Source organism: Cucurbita pepo, chromosome LG12, assembly GCF_002806865.2.
Source record: "Cucurbita pepo subsp. pepo cultivar mu-cu-16 chromosome LG12, ASM280686v2, whole genome shotgun sequence".
Lineage (NCBI taxonomy): Eukaryota > Viridiplantae > Streptophyta > Magnoliopsida > Cucurbitales > Cucurbitaceae > Cucurbita > Cucurbita pepo.
The window spans coordinates 5,076,778-5,103,868 of record NC_036649.1 but is presented as its reverse complement, the minus strand read 5'-3'; the positions used below and the strand labels follow the sequence as shown (position 1 = coordinate 5,103,868).

General features: G+C 35.1%; 1 protein-coding gene across 1 annotated transcript; it reads right to left on the bottom strand.

Annotated features, from left to right (window-relative positions):
* Window positions 1-7,500: 7,500 nt before the first annotated feature.
* Window positions 7,501-9,239, bottom strand: LOC111806509 (probable fructokinase-4). The gene is made up of 4 exons (XM_023691856.1): window positions 8,737-9,239; window positions 8,127-8,459; window positions 7,805-7,921; window positions 7,501-7,720 (listed from the first exon to the last, which is right to left on the bottom strand). Exons 1-4 carry the CDS (start codon window positions 9,160-9,162, stop codon window positions 7,589-7,591), a joined length of 1,008 nt encoding a protein of 335 aa, XP_023547624.1. The 5' UTR covers window positions 9,163-9,239; the 3' UTR covers window positions 7,501-7,588.
* Between the last annotated feature and the right edge of the window lie 17,852 nt (window positions 9,240-27,091).

The following is a 27,091-nucleotide window of genomic DNA, read 5'->3' as shown; positions in this document are numbered from 1 at the left end:
CGATCATCTGCAAATATGATTGATGCTTCTCAGCTGAATAGAGAAGAACAGTCTGTCACTTAATTTCATTTCAAATTTTTCTTCTAAGCAATTACAGCAGATAGCGCAAGCCTTATCTACACTCAATCGTCATCCTTCTGGTAATTCTAACAGTTACATCAATATTGCAAGTTTGTTTTTAGTATCTACATGATCCATTAACTTAGCTAGTTCTAATTTACGGATTCTTAATAATGGAGCTACCGATCATAATATCTGAAGCTTCTGTTATGACTAAACCAAAGACGGCAATCAATTTTACAGTAAATTTTCCTAATGGATGGAGGGACAACACATGTGTCACATACTAGCAATGTTTCCTTTAATCTTGACCTTAAATTAAATAATTTTTATGTGTACCTTCATTCAATTTAAACATGATGTTCATAAGCAAACTACCAATGACTTGAAATGTTCTCACCTTCTATCCTAATTCTTGTGTTATGCAGTACTTGGCTACGGGTAAGATGATTGGCTCAGGTAAAAAATTTGGAGGTCTCTATCATATTTCTTCCTCTCTAATCAAACCTTCAGCTTATCAAGTATTTCAGTCATATGATTTGTGGCATTTACGCCTAAGTCATCCTTCATTTTTTCGTTTTAAATTTCTAGTTGATCAATTGGCCCATTAGCAAAACAAACTAGTTGTCTTTTCTAAGAACCTCAATAACAACACATTTTGTCTTTGATATGTTAAATTGTGATGTTTGGGGACCTCATAAAATCTCTACCCATTCTGGTTTGCGTTTCTTTCTCACCGTTGTTGATGATTTTACTCAATATACTTGGGTTTTTCTTATACAACATAAATCGGAGTACAACATTTGTTAATGAACTTTGTTAAATTCGCTCAAATCCAATTTCACATTACTATCAAGATAGTATGATCAGACAATGGGACTGGGTTTCTATCTTAGCTACCATTTTTTACTTCTCGTGGCATTGAAATTCTATACTCCATAACAAAATGGAGTTGTAGAACAATAGCATCGACATATCCTAAATGTAGCTAGGTCTTTTATCTTTCAGTCACATGTTCCACTTCATTTTTGGAGAGAATGCATTTTAACTGTTCTTTATTTTATAAATAGAACATCTTCACCATATTTGTGCAATTTTCTCCCTTGTCTTTTGTGGAAGTATTTATCCAATATTGTTTGAGTCTCGTAAGACTTTCTTCTCTGAAGACCGCAGTGCTTTCATTGCGCCACTCTGATCACCAGTTAGGTGGTTTGAGCATCTTGAATCAATAACCTAATCATTCTCATAATTTGCATTCTCTTCCATCATTGCCATGAGTGTTAGTTGATCTTCTTTTAAGGGATATAGTACCTCTACATCCCATCAATCCTCCATTTCCATTTTGGAGGTTGCTGCATTGCTCTCAATGAACTTTTTCTTAGATCAAAAATCCTTAAACATATATCCTTCTTCCCACGATTGAAGCAAATGTCTTCAAATTTTCTTGAAAACTCTTGTTGTAATTCTTCTTAACTCTCCTAAGTTGTGTGATTCCTTGGTGACTTTTGTCTTTGTCACCATTTTTGTATCCATGTAGCTTATTGTTGCTCTGACTTTCATTAGTGTAGAGTGCTTCTTTTTCACCCTTCAGCGTGATGTCTCCCATTTTCTTAGTCATGGCTTCTTGGCTAGCTAGCAAAGTTTCAAACTCTATAAGTTAGACCATCCTTGTATAGCAATAACGAAACTTCTATACTCTGATTGCAATCCCTTGTTGTTTTTCGATAATCGACGAGGGAAATCCTTTCTTTTTGGTGAGAGAGAATGGCTGAAATTCGCTTAAAATAGGTTATGAAATCTTCTGAACAGATTTCCTATTTAAATATAACCTATTCTAAAAATGGCTGACAGTGGCGAACTAAATCTGTGCCACTCCCTACAAAATTGCGGTCTAAAACTTTGGTGATCCATTCGTGTTTGTCAAATGGTCAAAACGGAGGTATTCTGAAATCATGTGAATCTAAATAAGGAAAAACTCTGATTTGAGCCCTATGGCTCGGTGCCCTGGCGGCATGAGGTATTCTGAAATCGTGTGAATCTAAATAAGGAAAAACTCTGATTTGAGCCCTATGGCTCGGTTCCCTTGGCGGCATGAGGTATTCTGAAATCGTGTGAATCTAAATAAGGAAAAACTCTGATTTGAGCCCTATGGCTCGGTGCCCCTAGCGGCATGTCCTCCAGACTCCACGTCTTGTTCGGCCACCTCTTCTTCGAGTTGGCGCGCCGCCAGTCAGCTTGTGATGATTGCCTCCTTCTTTTGATTCGCCCTCTGATTTCCACGGCTTCTTACCGCCTTGCCTTTGCCGACGAACGTCAGCCGATCCTCCCCCGATACTCAATCGTTTCTCCTTTTCTCTAGCTCGACAGCGTGCCATAACACCCTTGTGCCGTAGGTTGACGCGCATCATCAAAGTCTGCTCATTATAGTTGGACCTTGTCAATATCGGATACTAAACGATGGTGGTCGTTGTCTCCCTGATCACTCGCTCAATGACAACTCAACGCCCGTCATCACGGTGTCGACGTGGAGGAGTGAGCGAGCCTGCTCGGGATGGAACCTACGATGTGCTTATTTTCACACTTTGCATTTTCTTCTACTCGAACCTGAGACCTGTGTGTTGTTAGGTCGACACTCTAACTACTTGAGATATTCAACTTGATTGTTGATAAATTGGCTCCTCCGCAATGATATACACCGATGGCTTCAACCTGGGCTCTGATACCACTTGTTGTTTTTCGATAATCGACGAGGGAAATCTTTTCTTTTTGGTGCGAGGAAATCGTCGACAGGAGGTTGTTGGAAGAAAAAATAAGATGCATAAAATAACGAAGAGAGAGAATGGCTGAAATTCTAACTGCGCTCAAAATCAGGTTATGAAATCTTCTAAACAGATTCCTATTTAAATATAACCTATTCTAAAAATGGCTGAGAGTGGCCAACTAAATCTGTGCCACTACCTACAAAATTGCCGTCTAAAACTTTGGTGATCCATTCGGGCGTGTTTGTCAAATGGTCAAAACGGAGGTATTCTGAAATCGTGTGAATCTAAATAAGAAAAAACTCAAAAACTCAGGTTTTATCTAACATCGATAAATGATAACCTTTTCATTCGAACTTCTCCAATGACGAGTTTAGTAATGTCTCAAATATCAACTTGACTTTGTCTCAAAGATCAACTTGACGAGTTTTGTAATACTATATAATAGTCAATTTCATTCTTCAATAGAAAGTGAGATTTCTTCCAATTTATCTGATCTTTCCAGTTTTCTCTCTTTGTTCCTAACATTGTGGTATCAGAGTCATGCCCTAAACTAGTTAAAACTAGAAGAAGCAGAATTCTACGTGTGTCATAATAAAAGTATGTCGATGGAGAGTTCATTTGTGCAGCCTGCAATTCCGAAATTTGACGGGTACTATAATCATTGGGTGATGCTCATGGAAAACTTTTTGCATTCAGAGGAGTACTGGGATTTGGTGGAGAACGGGATTTCTGCAGCAACAGAAGACATCGTTTTCACAGATGCCCAGAAGAAGCACATTGAAGATCAGAAGTTGAAAGATTTGAAAGCAAAGAATTATCTATTTCAAGCATTAGATCGTTCGATCTTGGAGACAATCCTCAACAAGGATACAGCAAAGAACATATAGGACTCTATGAAGCAGAAATATCAAGGTTCGACACGAGTAAAGCGTGCACATNCATGAAGGCATGAGAATCTGTAAATGAGTATTTTGCTCGGACCCTTAGCATAACCAACAAGATGAAAATAAATGGTGAGAACAAAGGAGATGTTGAAGTTGTTGAAAAGATTCTGAGATCTATGACTCCCAAGTTTGATTATATTGTTTGTTCCATTGAGGNTTCTGAGATCTATGACTCCCAAGTTTGATTATATTGTGTGTTCCATTGAGGAGTCCAAGGATACAACCATTTTAACCATTGATGAGGTACAAAGCAGTCTGCTTGTGCATGAACAACGCATGAGTTCTCATGTTGAAGAAGAACATGCTTTGAAGATCACTCATGGTGAACAATCTAGAGGAAGGAGTCAAGGTCGTGGAAGCTTTAGAGGCAAAGGAAGATGGTGGATGGTTTACCACAGCTCAAGTCTCTATTGAAACTGTGTAAAAATTATCTGATGGGTAAGCAACAAAGGCACTCGTTTCCAGAAATGAGCACATGGTAAGCTTCAAAAATTCTCCAATTGATGCATGCTGATATTTGTGGACTGATCAAACTCATCTCAAACAGCAAGAAAATGTGCTTTATTACTTTCACATATGACTTTAGCAGAAAAACATGGGTTTATTTCTTAATAGAAAAATCAGAAGTCTTTCCCGTATTTAAAAACTTTAAGATTCATGTTGAGAAGGAAACAAACTCATTTATTAAAGTCTTACGAACTGATCAAGGAGGAGCGTTTACATCACAAGAATTCACCAATTTTTGTGATGTAAATGGTATACAAAGACAACTGACAGCTACATACACGGCACAGCAGAATGGAGTTGCGGAACGAAAAAAATAGAACTATTATGAATATGGTTCGTGGTATAATTTTAGAAAAGAAAATTCCGAAAAGTTTCTGGCGTGAAGCAGTTAACTGGACTGTGCATGTACTGAATCGAACTCCAACATTGGCTGTCAAAAATAAAACTCCAAAAGAAGCTTGGAGTGGAGTCAAACCTTCAGTTAAGCATTTTAGAGTTTTTGGATGCATCTCTCATGTTCATGTGCCTGACTGTAAAAGAACTAAGCTGGATGATAAGCGTTTGAGTTGTGTTTTGCTGGGAGTCAATGAAGAGTCAAAAGGCTTACTTCTATGATCCAACTTCACAAAGGATCATAATAAGTAGGGATGTTGTATTCGAGGAGGATCAGAGTTGGGACTGGGATAAGACCTATGAAGAATCCATTATGTGCGATCTGGAATGGGGTGATCAAGAGGAGACAGCAAATGTGTTTGATGAAAATGAAGAAGGGAGCGAATCTGATATAGAAGATGCAAAGGAAAATACTGCAGAGTAAATATTTCCTCTGGCTCTTTGGCTAAAGCAAGCTCTCCTTCTCCGACTGAAACAAGCTTTCCTAGCTCGAATAAGAGGAGGAATAGGAGACCACCCGTATGGGTGAGAGACTATGCAACAGGAGAAAATCTTTATGAAGAAGATAATGAATCTCACTTGACCTGTCTTCCACTACTGATCCTGTAAACTTTGAAGACGCATTGAAGAGTGAGAAATGGAGGCAAGCATGGATTTGGAAATGGAAGCAATAAACAAAAATGACATATGAGAATTGATGGAGTTACCTGAGGCGGAAAGAAGGTTGGAGTAAAATGGATTTATAAGACGAAATTCAATGAAAATTGGGAAGTCGACAAATACAAGGCTAGGCTTATAGCAAAGGGGTATATTCAAGAGCATGGGATAGACTATACTGAAGTATTTGCACCTGTTGCGCGCATGGAGACAATTCGTTTGGTGGTAGCATTTGCAGCTCAAAGAGGCTAGTCCATCTATCATTTGGATGTGAAATCTGCATTTCTATATGGTGATTTGAATGAAAAGGTCTTTGTGGAGCAACCCTGTGGATATGTGCAAAAGGGACATGAGCAGAAGGTTTACAAGTTAAAGAAGGCAATCTATGGGCTTAAGCAAGCTCCACGTGCTTTGTACAGCGGTATAGAAGCCTATTTTATGAAGGAAGGTTTTGAGAAGTGTGACTATGAGCATATTTTAAGAGAGGAAAAGAAGCCAAAGTATTAATTGTAAGTCTCTATGTCGATCATCTCATGTTTACTGGAAATGATGAATTAATGTTTACCGAGTTTAAAAATTCAATGAAAATGAGTTTGACATGACACATCTTGGTAAGATGAGGTATTTTCTTGGCCTTGAAGTCTTACAAAAATCCAGTGGTATTTTTATAAGTTAGAAGAAGTATGTTTTGGAGGTGTTGAAGCGGTTTGGAATGGACAAAAGTAATTCTGTTCAGTCCTATTGTCCGGAATAAACATGGACAGAACCTACTATAAGCAAGTTGTAGGCAGTCTTAATTATTTCACAGCAACTCGACCAGACATAATGTTTGTAGTGAATTTGATTAGTAGATATATGGAGAATCCCACTAAGCTTCGTTTACAGGCAACAAAAAGGGTACTACGTTATTTGAAGGGAACAACTGGGTTTGGAATTTTCTATCGGAAAGGGTACTACGTTATTTGAAGGGAACAACTGGGTAGATGATGATTTTGTTGCATGATTACGCTGGAGATTTGGATGAGAGAAAGAGTACTTCAAACTATGTGTTCTTATTGAGTTATGGAGCAATATCATAGTCAAAGAAACAACCAATAGTAAGTCTATCTTCAGAGCAGAATTCATAGCTGTGCATGCCAGTATGGTTAAAAAGGGTGTTGGAAAAGTTGGGTCGAATCAAGACAAGTCAACTATTAAGGGTGTTGGAAAAGCGTACTGGTTAAAAAGGGTGTTGGAAAAGTTGGGTCGAATCAAGACAAGTCAACTATTAAGGGTGTTGGAAAAGCGGTCAAAATTAAGACAAGTCAACTATTATTCATTGTGATAGTAGCTCGGCTATCAAGCTTTCAAAAAACCCAGTAATGCACGGTCAAAATAAACACATAGATGTGCGTTTCCATTTCCTTCGAGAGCTCACAAAGGTTAGCACTGTGGAGTTGGTACATTATGGCACACCGGAACAATTAGTTGTTTCTTGAAGTTAGAACTATGAATGGTTAAGATTGATTTAGTTAAGATTGATTTAGATTTGTATTAGCTATTTCTTGGAGTTAGAACTATGGAACTATGAAGAATTGTTAGGATTGATTTAGATTTGTATTAGGATTGATTTAGATTTGATTTAGTTATTTAAATTAGATTTGATTTAAACGAATTTAATCAATATGAGAGGTGTGATTTACGCAAAGGAATTCATGGATTCTCATACTCATAGTAAGCGCACAATCTCATCGATTCTCAGACTCTTTTCTTTCTTAGTTTGGAATTTATACCGCTGAGTTGTGATTTGGCAATTCAGGTGTGCAATCCGAAAAGCACTTTTCCCACTTTTCCCCAATTTTGGGTTGAGTTTGCATTTATTAATAAAAAAAATCCACTCCGTAAATAGAGAGTTAGATTGGGTCGTTAAACATATCTACAATATGAGATACATCACATATTATAATATAAAGTTTTGCATCCACTTTCCACATGCTCCATAATTGCCATCTATATAATAATGTCACATCTGTATTATCCATTTTTTATTTGGTAGTCCCAATTTTGTAGATTAAATTCAACATGTGTGTTATTAGAATTCGAACCTAACTTCTTCATTGAGAAAATGATATAGATAGTAGAAAAAATAAGGTGTAATCCAAACGTAAAAAGCTTNAAAAAAAAAAAAAAAAAAAAAAAAAAAAAAAATGAATTTTAAATTCATTTGTAAAAGGCAAATTAGAAACTAAACTGAACCGAACCAAAACGAAAAAGGATAAAGGATTTCTACGGAGAAGCCTTGATCAAAGCTGCAACGTCTGCCTCCGATGGAAGAGCTGGGATTGCTCCCTTCTTGGTTGTTGTAATGGCTCCACAAGCATTCGCAAACGTTAGTATCTCCCTCAATTTCTTCTCGTCCTACAACAACCAACAACAATTCCAATTAATTCCAATTAAGATCTCGTTTGATAATCATTTTAATAAACCCAACAAATTAAGTACCTGGAGCACAGATTGGTCGTCCACAATCTTGCAAAGAAGAGCACCCACAAATGAGTCACCAGCACCAGTAGTGTCCACTGCCTTAACCTTGAATGGATCCACAGACCCCCGGAAGTTCTGTAATGAAGAATGTGTGGGTCAAAAGTGGCAAAAATGTCAAAGAATGGAGTGTTTTGGAAACAAACAATGGGGCCAAGTATGTGAGGTAATGACAACAGGTAAGAGATTTGATGTGATGACCCTACGAATCAAGACCCACATCGGCAACTCCGCTAAGAAAACAGTGTCCACACATTAAAAAAAGGTGCGTTGCTAATAGTACCTTGGTGTAGTATCTGCACCCATTCTCGCCAAGAGTGACCAGGAGGAGCTTCAACCCATCGTGCCACAGAGACATGGCGGTTTCATCATCCACCTTCTCGCTTTGCGTCAGGAATTTCAGCTCATCATCGCTCACCTTGATGATGTCGGCCTTGTTCCAAATGCTCTTGATCTGTTCACGGGCCTCATTTGCTGACGGCCACAGTGGCAGCCTCAGATTTGGATCGTATGAAAGCAGAACACCTGCTTTCTTCGCTTCCTCCATCGCCTTCATATGGGCCGATCTGCACGGCTCCACGATCAAGCTTATCGATCCATAGTGAAAGATCTTCGCCTAAAATCAATACCCATTTAAATTATTTCTCAATTTGACTGTAAATTTCACGCCTAAAAAACAGGGGATCACGGCGGCTTGCTCGGAAAACCACCATTAATCGGTGAGCGATTGACGGGTATAATCGAGAATTCACACATGAAAAGAGCGAAATCTCGAAACTACCCATTAATATCACTACTTGTGTACTACAGATCTAAGAGTGGGGCCCACTTACTCTTAGTCAATTTCCGGGAAAATTCGATTTAAATAAAAATAATAATAAAAAAAAACTTACGGATCTGATGAGATCGAGATCCAACTCCTCCGGCTTGAGAAGCATATCGGCACTAGGGTTCCGGTAGAACATAAACTCACGTTCACCGTCGGCGCGTAGAGTCACAAAAGCCAAAGCAGTTCTTGCGCCTTGATCGAATCGGATCCCGGCGGCGGAAACGCCGTTTTCCTTAACGATTCCTTCCAACATACGTCCAAACTCATCTTCGCCAAGCTTACCAACGAAAGCAGCGCGTCCGCCGAGTCGGCTAACAGCGATCGCAACGTTTGCCGGAGCGCCGCCGGGAGCTTTGAGAAATCCAGGCGCCTCTGCCAAAGACACGCCGGAAACAGTCGGAACAAAATCGATCAGCATCTCGCCGAAACTGACGATCAAGCCAGAGCCGGTGGGTAACGCGCCGCGGCTAGAACCGTGGTTAGAAGCCATCCGAGCAAAAGAGTGAAATTAAAGTAAAGAAAGAGAAAATAATAGGAAGAAAAAGAAGAAATAATGAATGAGAAGATTAAGGTGAGGGAAGATGGTATTTATAGATTCAAATCTAATCTGTACAGCAAATTAGTCGGAGGATAATACGAATTCAAATATAAATAAATTTTAAATTCTAATTACTTTTTCCCCAAAAAGATAATTATTTGCTTTTTTTTTTTTTCTTTTTTTTTTTCTTCTTAATTTAGTCAAAATCTTAATTTGGAATTATTATTAATTTTTGTTTGGTAAGGGCGCCCACCAACGATAAAATGGAATGGATTTTTTTAATTAAAAATATCTGGATAATGACGTTCTGAAAAAAATAATAATAATTAAAAGAATTAAAATGACAAATTGATTTTGTTTTCTAATTTTAATTTATTTATTGAATTATGTATTTCTTTCTTTTTTTAAAAAAAAAATATTTTAAAATAATTAAGAGGACGAAACTATTTTATTTTTTTATGTTCAACTTGTGCATCAACTATTTGTAATTAGAAATCAACCATTCCATAATTGGATTTACTATAAGATAAGTACGAATTTGATTCTAACTTTTTTACTCTAATGAATAAAAAAACATGGGCCCTACATAGTAATACATTAATCAATATGTGATTATTGTTTAATTTTAAATTTTAATGTTAAATATTTAATTTCTTCGGTTTGTATTTTAAATTTGAATTAATACCAAAATTAATGTCATAAACGGAATTAAAAAATGTTGAGTCAACCAATTAATTAATTCATCGAAATTTAATCAACAAGACGTCTAAAATCAAGCAATTAACACGTCAAAATCCAATTAACAAACAAATCTAAACTCCTAAAATCAAGGCGGTAAAAAAAATTAAATTTAATCCCAGAATATTTATCTAAATGAATAAAATTAAAAGTATCTCTATAAAGAAATAAATAAAGCCTTTTAATAGTAAAAACCCAACGGTATTATTTTACTCTTGCCATAAATTTAACTTTCACAAATTCACTCGTTAATAAAGAAAACATATAACTTTAATGATATGAAAAAAAATTAAATTATATATATATATTTATTTATGTGACTCCACTGGGGTAATGATTAGAAATGACATTTGTATTATATGGTAGTTTTAGAATTATTTTTGGAAAAAAAAAGGAAATATAATTATTTTATGAATAGAAAGTTGGATAATAATCTATTATTTGATGGAAACTGGTCACGTCCAGGTGGCTGGCTACTACGGGCGCTCTTTGAATTAGCCCAAGGTTTATTGGTTCAATATATAATTTTTAAATTGTTTTATTTTATTATTTTTAAATTAAACTTTAAATATTAATAATGATGTAATAGGTCTCTCCACTTTTAAAATAATTTAATAGGCCTAAGGAGTTGAATTTAAAATTTCATTTGTGTTTTATAATATTTTAATTTTCACATAAAATTTAATTTAACTTTTAATAATAGATTATTTATGTTTTTTAAAAATATTGGAAATGTCATATTATTTAATTTGTCAACCCTGGGTTACTTGATAAATCCGTGAGAATCACTTGAGTTTGTCATTCAATTTGGAGTTTGTTTAATTAATTTCATAAAAATTTAACATGCTTGTCATCAATAATTTTAGCTTGGTTCGATAGTAAAATCTAATAATACGTCTCTCGTAGCATGTGTTCAAACATACTACAACAATCAATTAATCTAAAGCTCGAGAAGCTACTTTTATGGTTCAAAAGCTACTCTAAATTTCTTTAAATTCCTCGAGTAGAGAAAATTAAAAAAGGTAAATTGGTTCAATTGGACTAGACCAATCACTTTCAACCTCTGGCCACCCACACGCTACTTTCAGCTACGTCCCTTCCTTTGTTCATATCTCACGTTGTAGACGTCGATGGAGTCTGTTCTTTCAAAAAAAAAGTTGTAGAACTCTTCAATACAAGCCTATTGAGACAAGAATCGTGCATTTTTATTAAGAATTGATAAAAATATAATCACTCAAAAGTAAAAATAAATAAAAGTCCTACCTTTCACCCATGACACGATCTTCATTTGTGCTTGTGTATATTCTCAAAGCCTTCTACAAGGTTATTGTACTCCTCAACACAAACCAATAGGGATAAAAAAAAAATCACAAAAATCCATTGAGGTTCATCGGATTTGGGTCGCGGGTATCGAGTTCGGGTCCGACCGAAATTCGATGGACCTCTTCTTCCTTATCCGACTCCATCACGTTTTTTTGGCACATTTTCTCTCTCTCTTTCCCGTGACGTTTTCTGGCGTTCTCTTTCGCCGTTCTTCTCCTCAATCTCTCTGTTAGACCTTCTACTATTCCTCCGCGAAATTTTTTGGTTGAAGGACGTCGGGAAAGGCAGATCTCGTTTTCTCTAAAATCGGTTTTTGGGTTCTTCCTCCGACCACAACGACGACAACGTGGCATATATTTGCTCTGGATGGATGTATATTAGGCCGGAGAGGTCTTACCGGTTTTGTTTGCTCGGTATAGCGGTTGGGGGAGGCGTTTTCGGGTTTATGGTTTTGCTCGACATAAAAGCTTTGGGTTCTTACTCTCTCTTGATTTTCTTCCTTTTCTTTGCTCTCTATTGCAGGTTTTGACACGCTAAAGGGGGAGGGAGGTTGGTTGACGTTCTGGGCACGTTGTGTGGGTCGTGGGGTGCATTTCCGCGTCGGTCTCCGAAAAACCCACAAGTTTTCCGGCGACTGAGTTTTTTTTTTTTTTTTTTAATTCCCGATTGTTACACTAAACATCCAATCCAGTTGAGTTCTATCGAGGCATTGGACAAGAGCCAAGTAACACACATTTGACCATGCTAGGGCCTAGAAGAGTGTCATGATTTGACTGAGAAGAAGATGCATCATCCAACACACCACACATAGTTGGCATTGAAGCTAGAATAAGGCAAGTAAGAAAAGGGCAACGAGTAGACAAAAGGGCCAAAGATATTTTTGTTGAAGGGTCGAGTAAAGCCTATTGAGGCCACACAATCCATCCAAGTTCTATCGAGGCCACGCAACATCCAAATATCCTGAACATCCATCCACACAATAATGTATGAGGTTCCAACATTTTTCAATTTTCATTATCATTCAATACAACCCCGCTAACATCTTCTTTCATATCATATTATGTCATTTCTCATATCATGTATCATATAATTTATCATATTTTGCATGCTATGTCGGGGTTGTATTTCACGTTAGTTCGTAGTTTTGCATGTCAATAATATCATTCATGTCAACATATATCGTATCATAACATTTACATGTTTTCAGACATACAATCCATATCATGCACATATTATATCCTATCGTAAATTATAACAATCACATAGCATATCACGGGCGTGCCTTCAACATATCTTATCATAGTTATATCAATTCATCAAACCTATTGTACCATAACATATATCACATTATTCTCATATTATATTACGATATATATACAGACATACATCGTTCCCATATCTTGACCAGTTCGTAAACATTTCGTAGTTATATCATTCCATATACATATCCTGGTCATATTGTTTCCTAAACTTATTCTAACCATATCGTCTCGCCAGTCTACCATAATCATATTCTTTTCTATACATAACTTTATCGTATCGTATCATCAATCTATCATAACGTTTTCTATACATAACATTATCGTATCGTTTTATCAATCTATCATAACCATAGTGTTTTCTATACATTACCTTATCATATTTTTTTATCAATCTATCATAACCATAGCGTTCTCTATACATAACCTTATTATATCTTTTTATCACTCTATCATAACCATATTTTTTTCTATAGATGACGTTATCGTATCATTTTATCAATCTATCATAACCACAACATTTTCTGTACATAACCTTATTGTATCATTTTATCAATCTATCATAACCATAGCGTTTTTTATATATAAAATTATTGTATCATTTTATCAATCTATCATTATCATAACGTTTCATGAATAGATCTTAGTCTTATCGTTACATTACGTTTATTGCAACCTTCTCGTATCCTATCTCAAACATATCATTGAACACATCGTACCATAAGTGTTATCATACAATTCACATATCATAACATATACATACCATTTCATAGTCATATCGATTCACACATATCAATATATATGACACGTTCAAAACCACGGGGCACGTGTAAACATTAAATATAACTATACCGATAGTAAGACCACTTTCTTGGTTAGCCTTAGCCAGTATTCTCCCTAATCTCGAGTACGTTTGAATTTCGTCCCTCGAAGTTGCTCCAAGTATCATCGGGGAGTTATTTCCTATTCGAACATTCATCTTATTTACATAAATAACTTAAATTTCTAACCTAAACCACCTTAAACTTGGAAGTAGGATGCTATATTGACCTCAATTGCCTTAATCGAAAATGTAGGAATTGGTGCAACCCGAGCCAAATAACTCATTTTTTAGCCTTTAGAGCCAAGTCGAGCTGTTAGCGCTGAGTGCGCGAGTCGCTCTTAGGAGGTGACACGTCATGGGTGGTGTTTTCCTCACGCGAGGGTTGGGTCGTACTGGTAGCTTGGGCTTCGGGCTAGGTTTGCATCTACTGGGTCTCTTGTGTAAATCTCTTGTGTGTCTTGTTCGTCGTTCGTGTGCTAGATCGAAGATCTCTGTTTTGCAGGTGTTTATGTCCGATGAGACAAAACCGTTTGTCTTCCATCCTTTTCTCTCAGCCTTTCGTGTTTCCCTTTCTTAAAGGTGAGGTTTGAGGGTTTGCTAAAGTGTAGGACTTCAGGTATGGTCGTGGGTTTGTTGGAGGCGAGGGTTCTCCAATCGATGTGGGACCCCACCAAAGCCACCCTATTTAGGGCCAATGTCCTTGCTGGCACATTGCCTCATGTCCATCCCTCTTCGAGGCTCAGCCTCCTCGCTAGCACATCGCCTAATGTCTGGCTCTGATATCGTTTGTAATCGCCCAAGTCCACCTCTAGCAGGTATTGTTCTCTTTGAGCTTTCCCTTTCGAACTTTCTCTCAAGGATTTTAAAACGCGTTTGCTTGAGAGAGGGTTCCACACCCTTATAAAAAGTGTTTCGTTCTCCTCCCCAACCGATNTTCTCTTTGAGCTTTCCCTTTCGAACTTTCTCTCAAGGATTTTAAAACGCGTTTGCTTGAGAGAGGGTTCCACACCCTTATAAAAAGTGTTTCGTTCTCCTCCCCAACCGATGTGGAATCTCTCACACACACAATATATATATATATATATATATTTGATTAATAATTCAAATATTTAATAAAAATGTAAATTAATTAATTATGATTAAGAAATTGACAATTGAAAAAAAAAGAACAAAATGTCAATGATCACAACTATAAAAATTATAAGATTTAAATCAATACAAATAAAAAGGGAAAAACATAATAAGAGCTATTAAATTCCTTTTTTGCATGTCAATATTTCAATTGCCTTTTAATAAATTCTTGAGATATTTCCCAAGTGAAGTAACAACAAAATATAACGTGAAACTATTACTAAATTAAAAACAATTATCAAAAAAATAAAATATTTATTTTTTATTATACTTTTCAAAAATATTTTTCTCAATATTTTTTTTGTAGAAAGTTTTATAAAATTAAGACAAATATTTTCATTTAGTCTCTCAACTTTAAAAATTGTTTAATATTTTTTTTATGAAATTCTTAATTTCTTTATTATCATATAATTAAATTTTAATAAATTTAAATATATAGTTAATTCAGGCGTAATTCAACATAGGTTTAATTAAACCGATAATTTTACTAATATTTTAAATTTTTTTTTATAATTTTTTAATAGAGAGATATAAATAAATCAAAACAATGGGAAGAGAAGAGAGAAGAGACCCATAGTTTCCAAAGAAGTAAAGTTGAGAATCATCCAACCAATGGTTTTCATTATGATATCCATTAACTTATCTTCTATTTCAACTTTTCCCTTTTTACTATAACAATCAAACTTGGGATCTTATTGCCCTTATACTTAATTTCAACATTATAATCTAAATTGTCACCTTTCTATATATATATATATATATATTTATTGATTATAGTCTTCTATTTTTTTCAACTATAAGAAGAAAATTTTATTTTTCTATAGTTGAACTTTAGGTTAATTTATTTTAATGCATAAAGTTTTAAATATATAGTCAGGGGAGTTTATTAAATTAAAAGCATGAATTGATTTTACGTCATAACCAAGATAGGGTCCTACCATTACTTCACATGATGAAAAGAAATATTGAGTAAACCAAGACATCGTTAGGGGAGACTTTTACAATGTGTCCAAGCAAAACAATACAAGTTTAGGTATAATAATGTATATTTTATTTTATTTTATTTTTAAATATTAGGAAATGTGTATTTATTTACCAACCACACGTTGTCTACCCAAATCCAATTCTTCTCAATCATGGTCCTTGCCGATCTGATCATCCATATAATATACAAAAAGAAGTTTTAGATATTTGATATCAACAAAAACAAATATTATATTATAGAAAAATAGACGAAATATAATAAATAAATAAAAAAAACGTATTAAAATAACATAAAAACTCTTGAAGCAAAGGGGTTAAGATATTAGGTGGAAAAGGGGAGGGTTGGAGTTGAATAGCTTGAAAAAGGAGGTAAAAGGCATGAAAAAGGGGTTAGCTAGGTTTGAAGTGAAGCAAAGTGTGTGGGAAATTATAATTATTGGCCTAATTATATACTTATGATGCAACACACTCATTTAATTACACCAAACCCCAACTAATCTTCCTAAGTTGAATGGGACATATTGTCAGCTTCATTTCTTAATCATCCGTCGAATGGTACAAGTATCTCAATCGTTCTTTTGGAGTAATATGTATATCCGACTTCAACAATGTGAAGAAGAAATCGAGGTTGGAACAGAACATCCCGATAAGTCCTATTATTAATTTTTCTTTTTCCTTAAAACTAATTTGCTTTTTGTTGTGTTTGTTTAATTTGGTTAAGTCATGGATCCGTGGTAAAAAGGGGCGAGAATCAACTACAAGAGGCCAAGATGGGCAGAAAATAGAGGCAAAAAAGAAGATTTTTTTTCTTGGACTTCAAATGTTAAAGAATGTGGTCAAATTGTAAGTTCCCTCACTTTGATGATGAAGAAGGTTTATTCGTATGTTTCGAGTTTGACTCAGTCGATTCATACCAACATAACTCATACTTACAATGAGACTGCGAGAAGATATATCAGGTCCTTCACCAACTGTCACACCCTGATTATTTATATAAAGAATCTTATCGCATTGCTTCTTGTCTAATTCTTCTAGATAGTTTGTCATCCATATCATCTCCTTTCTAACTTCAACTATTACCACGTACCCACCACAATAGATGAAAGAACAATATAATTTTGAAACCTAGACACCCAACTCATCTCATTATCCATGACTTGCTCCCACTGGGTTGTATCCTCCAAAGTCTCAACAAAGAACTCTGGTTCTCCCTTCATCAGTTAGCAACAGATAGTGTAATGAAAATGAATACCTATATGGTACTCTGATAGTTCTGGATGATCTTCTCAATAGCTGCTTAGGTGTCACTTGAGTCGCCTCTCATTCCTCAGCAACAATCTCAGAAGTTTCTTGAGTATTTGCTACAATATCACTAGTTGAATTTTTTTGCAACTTAACTTCAACTCACACTTGCTTCGTTGTCACTGAACCTTTCTTCTCTTTGTACATGACATTTTCATCAAAAGTCATGTCATAATCTCTCAGATTTTTTTTATTTTTTATTTTGTCTTTCCAAAACCTATACCCGAACATGTCAAACCATGGCCTATGAAGTAGTACTTCACAACCTCAGTGTCGAACTTGTCTCTCTTCTCTGGATCAACATGAACATATGCAGTGTAGCAAAAAGTTCTCAAGTGAGAGTACTTGAGTTCTTTTCCTATCCATACCTCTTGTGGTAACTTGAACTCCAAGGTACTAACAACCCTCTATTGATCAAATAAGCTGTTGTATTTACAACATTGACCCATAATATCTTTGGTAATTAAGAATGACTCCTCATACTTATTGGTAATTAAGAATGACTCCTCATACTCATTGCATACTCATTCAATGTTCTGTTCATTCTTTCAGCATTACCATTTTGTCTTGTCTTATTGGAAAATGTTATTGTTAATCTAATTTCCTCAGTGGCAGAAAACCTAAGCTTTTAAACTTGACTTAGTAGAATAAGTCACTAAGTTATGAAGTAACTGTAGGAGAATTGTTAATAGATTTAGTAGAATAAGTTACTAACTTATGGAGCATAGAATTGGTAGTAGTTGCTAAATTGTGAACCACGTTTTTGTGGTCTTGGACTAAGTATTATGTTTAATTAGGAAGATTGTTAGTGGTTCTTACTTGAGGAGAAAGTTTAGGAAGCTCGTTAGTGCTTTCCCCCCTAAAAATACTCATTAGATGTATGCTTTTTTTCACAACTACAAATAGAATTGAAAAACTAAGTGATTAAGCTTACTTTGCTCCAAAAGATCTCTCCTCTCAAGGTGTTCCTTTGCCTTTTTTTACCCTTTTTTTACTTGTTTCGACATAATTTCGATCGAGCGTCAAATCCAACACAAAATGCTTTGACTTCTAACTTTTCTACTCTCTTTCATTGTCAAACCTCAAGCATTTGATTTTGAAGCCGATCTGATTTTCAAACTTCAACTTTTCACTTCTTAAAGGTAGCGAACAGATTTGACTTGTGTTTCAGGAAATAAATTCATACTTTCCTGTTGAAATTATCGATCAATGTGACGTAGAACTTTGATCCACCAATTGATAGAATTGGAGATGGTCCCCGAACGTCTGTATGAAACATTTTCAACCACAACTTCTTCTGTTCTCTAGCAGCCTTTGTGAAGTTAACTCATTTCTATTTGCTCATAACGTAGCTCTCGCAAGGACCCATGTCAACAAATTTCAAGCCTTCTAACACTCTTTTAACCGTCAGCATCTTCATTCCTTTGATGCTCATATATCCAAGTCTATAACCATCAGCATCTTCATTCCTTTAATGCTCATATATCCAAGTCTATTGTGCCATAAACTTGAATATGAAGCACTCTTAAGAATTTATACACTCTGTAGTGGTGTATAAGATTCTAGATTTTTGTCACGTGCTATCACCATAGCACCCTTCACAGTCTTCCACAAACTCTTCCCAAAATTTGTTGCATAAATATGCTATCCAACTCACTAATAGAGATCGTCTTCCATAAACTCTTCCCAAAATTTGTTGCATAAATATGCTATCCAACTCACTAATAGAGATCAGGTTCTTCTTGAGACCATCAAACTTCATTTTCTTAGATCCCCGAAAACTGTTGATCGCAACAACAATATGTCAAGACTCGAGTAAAGATGACATTAAAATTAGTACTTTAATTTCATTCTTCAAAATTAATTTCCCAACTCAATTGTCTTACAATCATTCATTCATATGTTCTGCATGGATCAACCTGGACATTTGTAGATTGAATAATCTCCCTATCAAATATACATTGTTTAGAGTCGGTGACTATCTGACATTATCTTCTCCTTGATGATGTTGAACGTCACATTTCTAGAAAGCATCAACTAGATCAACCCTAAGTTTTTTCGATCCTTGATCTTCTATTACTCCTCGATCATGATATTTGGTTTCACCCTCGACAAGGATTTGTGAAGAACTTTTTCATACAGATAATCTTCAATCTGTATCTTCCAGAAAACAAAATCGGATCCATCAAGCTTCTCAATTCCAATCGTTGAGCTTTTCATCTTCACAGATCGTAGTGATCTCGCCTAGCTCTAATACCAGCTGTTTGGTCTTTCTCATATAGTCTTTCTCATACATAGTTGTTTACTATATATTTTCATTTATTTACCATATATAACTTTAACCATTTAGTACCAACTCCATAACCTAATATATATTTTCATTTATTTACCATATATAACTTTACTATATATAACCATTTCCATTTATTTACCATATATAATTTTAGTATGTATAACCATTTGGTAGCAGACTCCATAACCTAATATAAAAGTGTGTTGGATCATATATAAAGGTAGTAAAGTTTAATGATGTTATGGAGAGATGACGAGCTAGAGTAATAAGATAACATCGAAAGGTTAGCCTCCTACCTCATATTTATCAAAAGAGCATGAGATTGTTTGCCTCGTTGTAAATTTGGAATTTGTACTAAGTCATTAATCCAAAATGAATGAATCCTAGATTGAATAAGTTCTTGAAAGTGGTAGGTTAAGTGGAGAGTAATTAAATGATATGTCAAAACCATTGTTAGTGAATATGAGGGGTACACAAACTTTTAACTGCTTGAGAGGTCATATCCTGGAATACTTTCTAGGTTTATTTAAGATAACAAAAGACACCGCCAGTCAGTAGTGGTAGGTTCTTGTACTCATAAGCTTATACAAGTTACTTAGTCCTATGGGGAATAGGTGAGACTATGCGATACTGACATTAATAGTAATAAGGCCTTGGTCTCGTGAATGACATGGATTCCAAGATTAAGATAGTTTTGAAGACAAAGTTCCATTTAGATGTGTATGATGTAATAATCCAAGTAAAAAACCAAAACTTACACTAGAACAAGATAGATCCTTTGCCTTGGATCGGTACAATTGATCTGTCGCAAGACTTCACGTTTCCCATGAACTTCTCGTCAAGCTATTTGAATTTTGCTCGATTTTCGGTCATGTGGTTGCTCACTCCGTTATTTAGGTACCACATGCTAGTTTTCATTTGGTCTTCCCCGTCTATGAAGGGGTTCGTCATAACCTTCTCTTCATTGAGCATCAACTGGTTGGACATTTTCTCGTCCAGCATCAATGTGGGCTCTTCATTATCCGTGAACATGAGGTTTGCCTCCTCATCGCACTCTTTATTGCGGTACTCTGCCGCATAATGCCCATATTTTGCACAAGAGTAACACTTGATCATACTCTTGTCCTTTCGAGGGTTGAAATTTTCATGGATTTGTGAGGTATTGTCATGACCTCCTCTGCCACCTCGTCTACGGTCACGTTTAGGACTTCTTTTTTTCTTTGTTATGGCTGCCACGTCTGCTCAATGTCATCTCCTCTGGCACACTCCTCCACCACGTTGCCTAATGAACAAATGTCGCTGATGATCGTCGTCAACTTCATGGAAAAGTCGTACGTTGACTCACCGTTTTTCATGCGGATAGCCTCGAACTCACTCTTCAAGGTTTGCACCTTTGCTTCTTTGACACGTTCCACACCCACATGCATTGTTTGCAGCGTTTCCCACGCAACCTTTGTCGAGTCCTTCTCTACCAAGATGAGAAGGACGTCCTCTGAGACTGCTTGGTAGATGGCGGCAAGAGTCATCCTGTCCTTATGCTCCTCGACGTCACCATGCTCGACGGCGTCCCACACACCTTGTGCGTGTAAGTTAACACACATCTTTATCGACTATGCTGCGTAGTTACTCTTCGTTAGTAACAGGTACTGGAGCATTACACTCCCTTCCTTCTGCTCTTATTGTTGTCACATCTCCTCTGGCAACCTTGTGTGGTGTCAATATTTTATTTCGACATCCTAGCTTTTATACCAAAAGTTAGATTTGGCCCACGATCCAAATATGTCAGATGGAAACAAATAAAATAATAAAAAAGGACAACTTGAGGGAGGGATCTTTTGAAACAAAGAAACCTTAATCACGTTTTCAATTCTCTTTATTGTTGTGAAAATAGCATGCATATCATGAGTATTTATAGGGGAGAAAACACAACTAGTTTCCTAAACTTTCTCTAAGTTAAGCCCCACTACAAATTTCCTAATTAAAAAAATAACAATTTTCCTAAAATTACTAATAAAAGCTTTGAGTTTAGGCAGATTGATTATCATGTGCTATGTGCTCACAAACCGAGGAGCAAATCTAGAAAGTTTGTTGAACTCGAGATCATAGTCTTCAACAAATCTATCTCATTGCGTCAACTTGAGGAATACTTCCTGGTTTTTAATGCATGCAATAACAGGAAGTATTTCAAAAGGAACGCTTCCCTGAATTGCTACCTTGATACCAGACCCTCATTGAATGAGTGTCTTGTGGATGGTTTTCCACCAGAAGTGCACTTCTCTCATCAACATATATGTAGCGCAATTCACCTGGTACTCCTCTAGGTAATTCATATAACGGAAGACTGTCTCAAATGCTTCTAACCAGAACTCCATTGTTACTAGATCAATCTTGCTATCTTTGAACATGGAATTGAACTAATTTGTAATCATCATAGGTGCCTTTAATGGAAGTGAATTTGGGAAGTAATGAAATGTAGAAATCTCCCTATCTCAACCCTAATTGTAAAATTTAAAGCCAAGTTCAAGACAGTTGTAGGTGTGAAAATCTTGAGGTAATTTAAAGGTGTCAAATGATGATTCAAGATTTTCAAGATTGTATGGAGGTGGATAGTAATATGAGATATCTAAAATATGAGTTAAAGTTATGAAACCATAAATTGAAATTGAACGAAGTGGCAGTTTCACGATGACGTAAGTATATAAATTGTTTCCAAGACAATCTAAACTTCTTCCAGTTTTACTAATAGGAATCACTTGAAAATCTATATGAAACCCTAAGCTAAGTAAGAATTAAGGATTATGGAAGAGGCAAGTCCAGAACCAAAAGTTAAAGACCTAAACGGGACGGTTTACTTGAATAATCCACTAAATGGAGTTCACTGCTCATAAAATTTTAATAGAAGGCTTTAATAGAACATGATAAGGTTATGCATGAAATTTGGTGGTTATTGAATTATGTAAAAGGGCTAAACCAAAGATAGTGTAAAATGATCGAAATTCTCCTATAGTTATGTACCATTTCTTTATAACCCAAGTGACGAAATTTTATGAGGAGTCTTATTTTATGGTTTAAAGTGATTATGTAAGTTTCAAGACAATTGGAATATGTTACCGATTTAAACCAAGATTTGGGTCAAATGACCCAAATAGATTTTTAAGACTTCAAATGCTATAAAACATTATATGAGACTAATTTATGGCTTTAAGGGGAATCCTACAAGATCTCAAGGGGATTAGAGCGTGTATGGGGCATGAACCAAGAGGAAAATGATGAACCTACCCCTCAAAACTCTTTATAAGAAATCCAGACTTTTATGAATTTCAAGTGACGAGATGCTTAAGAAAGATTTTGCATGTGAAAAAATGTTTATGACTCATAGGGATTAGAGTGAATATGCTAAGAATTTTACCTTGGTTGTGACTCAAGACTTAACTCGTGATACCCTAAGGACCTCTTGATGTGTAGTTTGTCCTATGACACAAACTATGTCTTAGGGAACGCATGAAGCTTTAGACATAGATATCCAGACTATATCCCATGAAACGCATGAAGCCCTTGCCATAAGTATGCATATTGTATCGTAGCTCTGGATGCATGTATCATACAATGCTACAGGAAACGCATGAAGTATTGGGCATAGGTCAGGATTAAGTTGTTCATCGACCATAGGACTCCATAGGTCTCCTAAAAGAGTGTCCAAAGGACAAAAACCAAGAACCAAAAACTTAAGATCTTAGAATCCTAGACCAAGGTCTTCAATACAAAAATCATATACCAAATGGGAGTTATCCCTCAAGAAAAATACCTTAGAAGAAGAAAAAGAGTCTTCTTAAAGGAGGTTATTTGAGTTTTTCTATCATTAGTATCGAACCGAGAGGTTGGTTTCAATAAAGAGATTGAGCAATGAATTCACTTTAAATCCTTAAGATTATGGATAGAATGATTGACCGTCCCATAGATACACAAACTACTAAGTCAGGCTCTCAAACACTTTATCGTTTTCTATTGAACACGTTGGTTTTGATCGCTAAGAGGGAATCAATCCAATATTCCTGTTTCCATTATCGTTGGTCGGATTTTACATTAAACTTTCTTGTTTCCATTATTATTCCTTTGTGCCACTTTTCAGAACATCCTCCTCTTCCAACCAATCCAATATTCCTTTTCATTTCTATCCATACAAAAAGGAAGTCNTTTTTTTTTTTTTTTTTTTTTTTTTTTTTTTTTTTTTTTTTTTTTTTTTTTTTTTTTATTATCAAATTTATCATAATTTTCTTAATTTTTTTTTCCTTTTATTGAATGATTTTAATGATTCCATTTATGGGAGAGCCGAAACAAATAAAAGTATATTATTTATTAAAGTGTTAAAACTAAAAGTTGTAGGTCAATGGACGTAATATTATTTATTAAAGTGTGATTTTTAATTTAGAACTAAAACACTTTGGATTTTCATGATAATATTGTTAAAACTAAAAGTTGTAGGTCCATTAAGCGCTGTTTCGTTGACATTTACATATCAAACAACAATTAATTAGGTTTTTAATTAAGAAATGACTCATTTGTGCTCGTTTGAGATGAGATTCGCTCTAATTTATAGCAAGTTGTGGCATCACTAATGTTAGCTAGCTCAAATAAAGCTAGGTTTCTTAGTTAAGATAGATGACTAAAAGTCATATCTAGGCAAGTTAGCCGTGACTCGACTAAGATGGGACTAGAAAGCTATGTGATCTAAGTGAGTCTATGTAACTAAGATTCTAACCTAAAAGAGACTACCTACTAGTTACCTAGACTAAGCTAAGATATCAGACTTGCGTACATATTAGTCCGTCCAGTCAAAACACGTATCAACAAATAAGAGGTGAGTAAACATGTCATAGATTTAAACGTTTGTAAAATCCTTTCAAATAAAAGTATACATCATTAAAATAGAGAGAACAAGATAACAATAAGTTCAAAGTAATGGAAAATGTCATGATGTACCCTAAAGGCTCCAATTTGAATATAAATGCAACTACTTTAGTTTCAGTTCCATGGTTGTCATAGCATCGTTGTCATCCGTACAAAGGTGTCTTACCTTCACTTGAAAATAAGAGTAGCATGTGCCTGAGTATTTTAACAAATACTCAGTACGTAACCCCACTATTGGGGTCGAAAAATGAATACACAAGCAATTATGGTAAAACCTATCCTTTCATAAGAACATTTCATCGGCTGTTGAGACAAAAATTGGATGTGTAGTAAATGTACCCCTGGACTTGCCCTATAGAAGCACAGTGGAAGCCATGGAGGGAAAAAAGCCCCCATAATATCATGGAGTGCATAATATCGAAATGTATGCACTCATACTAGTCATAGCGAATTATCCTAATGCATCTGACATACAAAAATGCATGTGATATACAAAGATGCATAAGGTCCATCGCTTTAAGTCATTGGCATAACTCCATTTATTTATTTTTTATTTTATTATTATTTTTTTTTTTGGCATATCATTACTATGAGACAAACATATGTATTACTTGTCATAACTTTCGTATGGCTTTCTAATATATCATAGGCGTTTCATATGGCTTTCTAATATATTATAGGCATAAATTCTTCATATTAAAGTAAATTACATGGCGTGACACATGAGGATTCATGTATCATAGCATAATCATGTCATAAAAAAACATATTTTACTATTATATCATAACATAAACATAACGTAGAGTACGTAATTCAATCGTGAAACACGACACATGTAGGGAATACAGGGGCATGCGTCGTTCATACAACAAACAAGTCATCCAACCAAGCCAATAGAAATATGAAATATGAATGCAACTACTTCACACATGATCTTGAGCTAGCGATCGTGGTATTCACATTGAAGATAAGAGACATTACCTCTATGGTGAGAGAATAGGTATACACAGATCGAAAGAGCCTCAAGTATTACTTCGAAGGAACTAAACATGAGATAAGAAGGGTGATTGGTGGTGATGAAAGACGATGACATTGAGATTCTTTACTACCCATGTAAGACTAATATTGTAGTAGATGCTTTAAGCAGAAAAACATCTATTAGCTCTCCATTAGTCAGCAAGCACAAAGGGTTATAGGATGAGATTTAGAGGGCAGGTATTGAAGGGGTGGTCAGAGACACTGTTGCGCAGCTAGCACAACTGACAGTGCAGCCTACCCTCCACAAATGTATAATATATGCACAAGCACCAAATATATACCCGAGTAAGTTCAGATTGGATTGAGAGATTTTTTTGGACCAATCGAGCTATTTAGATCGGTAACCCAACCTTAACTCAAACAATATAACAATCCAACCCTCTATTTTCGGGTTGGGTTCGATTTGTAAAAAAAATAATTTTTTTAAAAAGATTTATTAATCCATGATTCATAATTATTCGGTACAATTTTAGATAAAAAATACTAAAAGTTCATAAACAAATACAAATCAATGTATAACCTTTCAAAAAAAAAAAAAAAATTCATCAACAACAAGCGAAAATTGTAACGTCCTAATATAGTTCAACATTGTCATATAAATGAAGACAACTAAATAACTATATTTTCTGAACAATCCATTACTCTAAAAACAAGAAAAATGCCAGATAGATCTTGAAATTAAAAAACAATGAAAATAATTAGTTTAAAGAAACAGCTCCTAACAAAAATTAAAAAAAAATACTATAAAAATATTTTACATACATTGAAGGATACATCGAAGGAGACTGACTTATACATGAAGCGGAAGGGTCTAACTTATCAGAAAAAAAATATAAATTGTGATATAACAATATATAAATACAAAAAAAAACATAAAGTTAGAATTTAGAATTATTTGTCTCAGATTTAGAACAAAATGGTTAAAAAAAAGTCTAATAAAATTAATTTTCTACCAATCTAATTTTGTGTTCACCGGTCTCAGTTGTCACACTACTCCTAAAATAATTAAGAATCCTACCACACATATTATAGGTTAATCCAGAAGTTACAGTAGACATCAATCATTTTGATCAATAAAACTCGATATTTAAAGTCATTTATTTTCCACCAAACCCTTATGAAAAAAATGATGGACGTAAAGTAAAAGGAATTAAAAAAGCTTTAGTCGTTTTTTAACCAACACAAAAGGAAGAAATTCTCAGCTTCAAAAAATTTATTTAAGAATCCATAAAATAAAAAATTCTTAAAAGAGAGTTTATAAAATAAAAAAATGATATTTGTTTTTTCAACCTAAACTAAACAAAATAATGAAATAGTATAAAATAAACCAAAAAAAAAATTGTCAAAAGAAACTAAACAAAATGATAAAATATATAAAAGAAACTAAATAAATTAATGAGTGGAGTTATTATAGCTGGAGTTAAGCTTGCACGCTGACTTCCTAAAAACAACAAATTACCACGGGGGCAGAAATATGGATACATAAGTTACCTTAATATATTTTATATGATTTTATTCAGTTCGGGTTGACCAAAGTTCGTCTAATAAATTTGAGACCTAAACTGAATATATTCGGATTCAAAAAAAATTTAACCAACCCAATCCGAAATGTGAATCCAACCCAACCGAACCCCTATAATTTTGGTTGGGTCAGTTCAAGTTGTCGAGTTTTTGGATTCATTGTACACCCCTAGCCCTAGCAAGAGGGAAAGAGAGCCGAAGGATTCTTAATTTCATAAAATGGTGGGTTGTTGTGACAAGGTCGTCTTTGTGTGCCGAAGGATGAGGAAATCGTGAAGAAGGTCTTGTCTGCTATTAAAGATACACCCTATACATTCTACCTTGAAAGTACAAAGATGTATCAAGATCTGAAGGATAGCTGTCGTCGTAGAGTTTGTGAGCCGGTATTTGACCTGTCAATAGGTAAAGGCCACAAGACAATAACCGGTAGGGTTCCATTAAACATACCCAGTGAAAGCAGGAGAAAGTGAGAATGGACTTTATCTCTAGCTTACCTTGAACCAAGTGGGGTTTCGATGTTATCTGGGTTATAGTGGATAGACTCACTAGGATAGCCCGCTT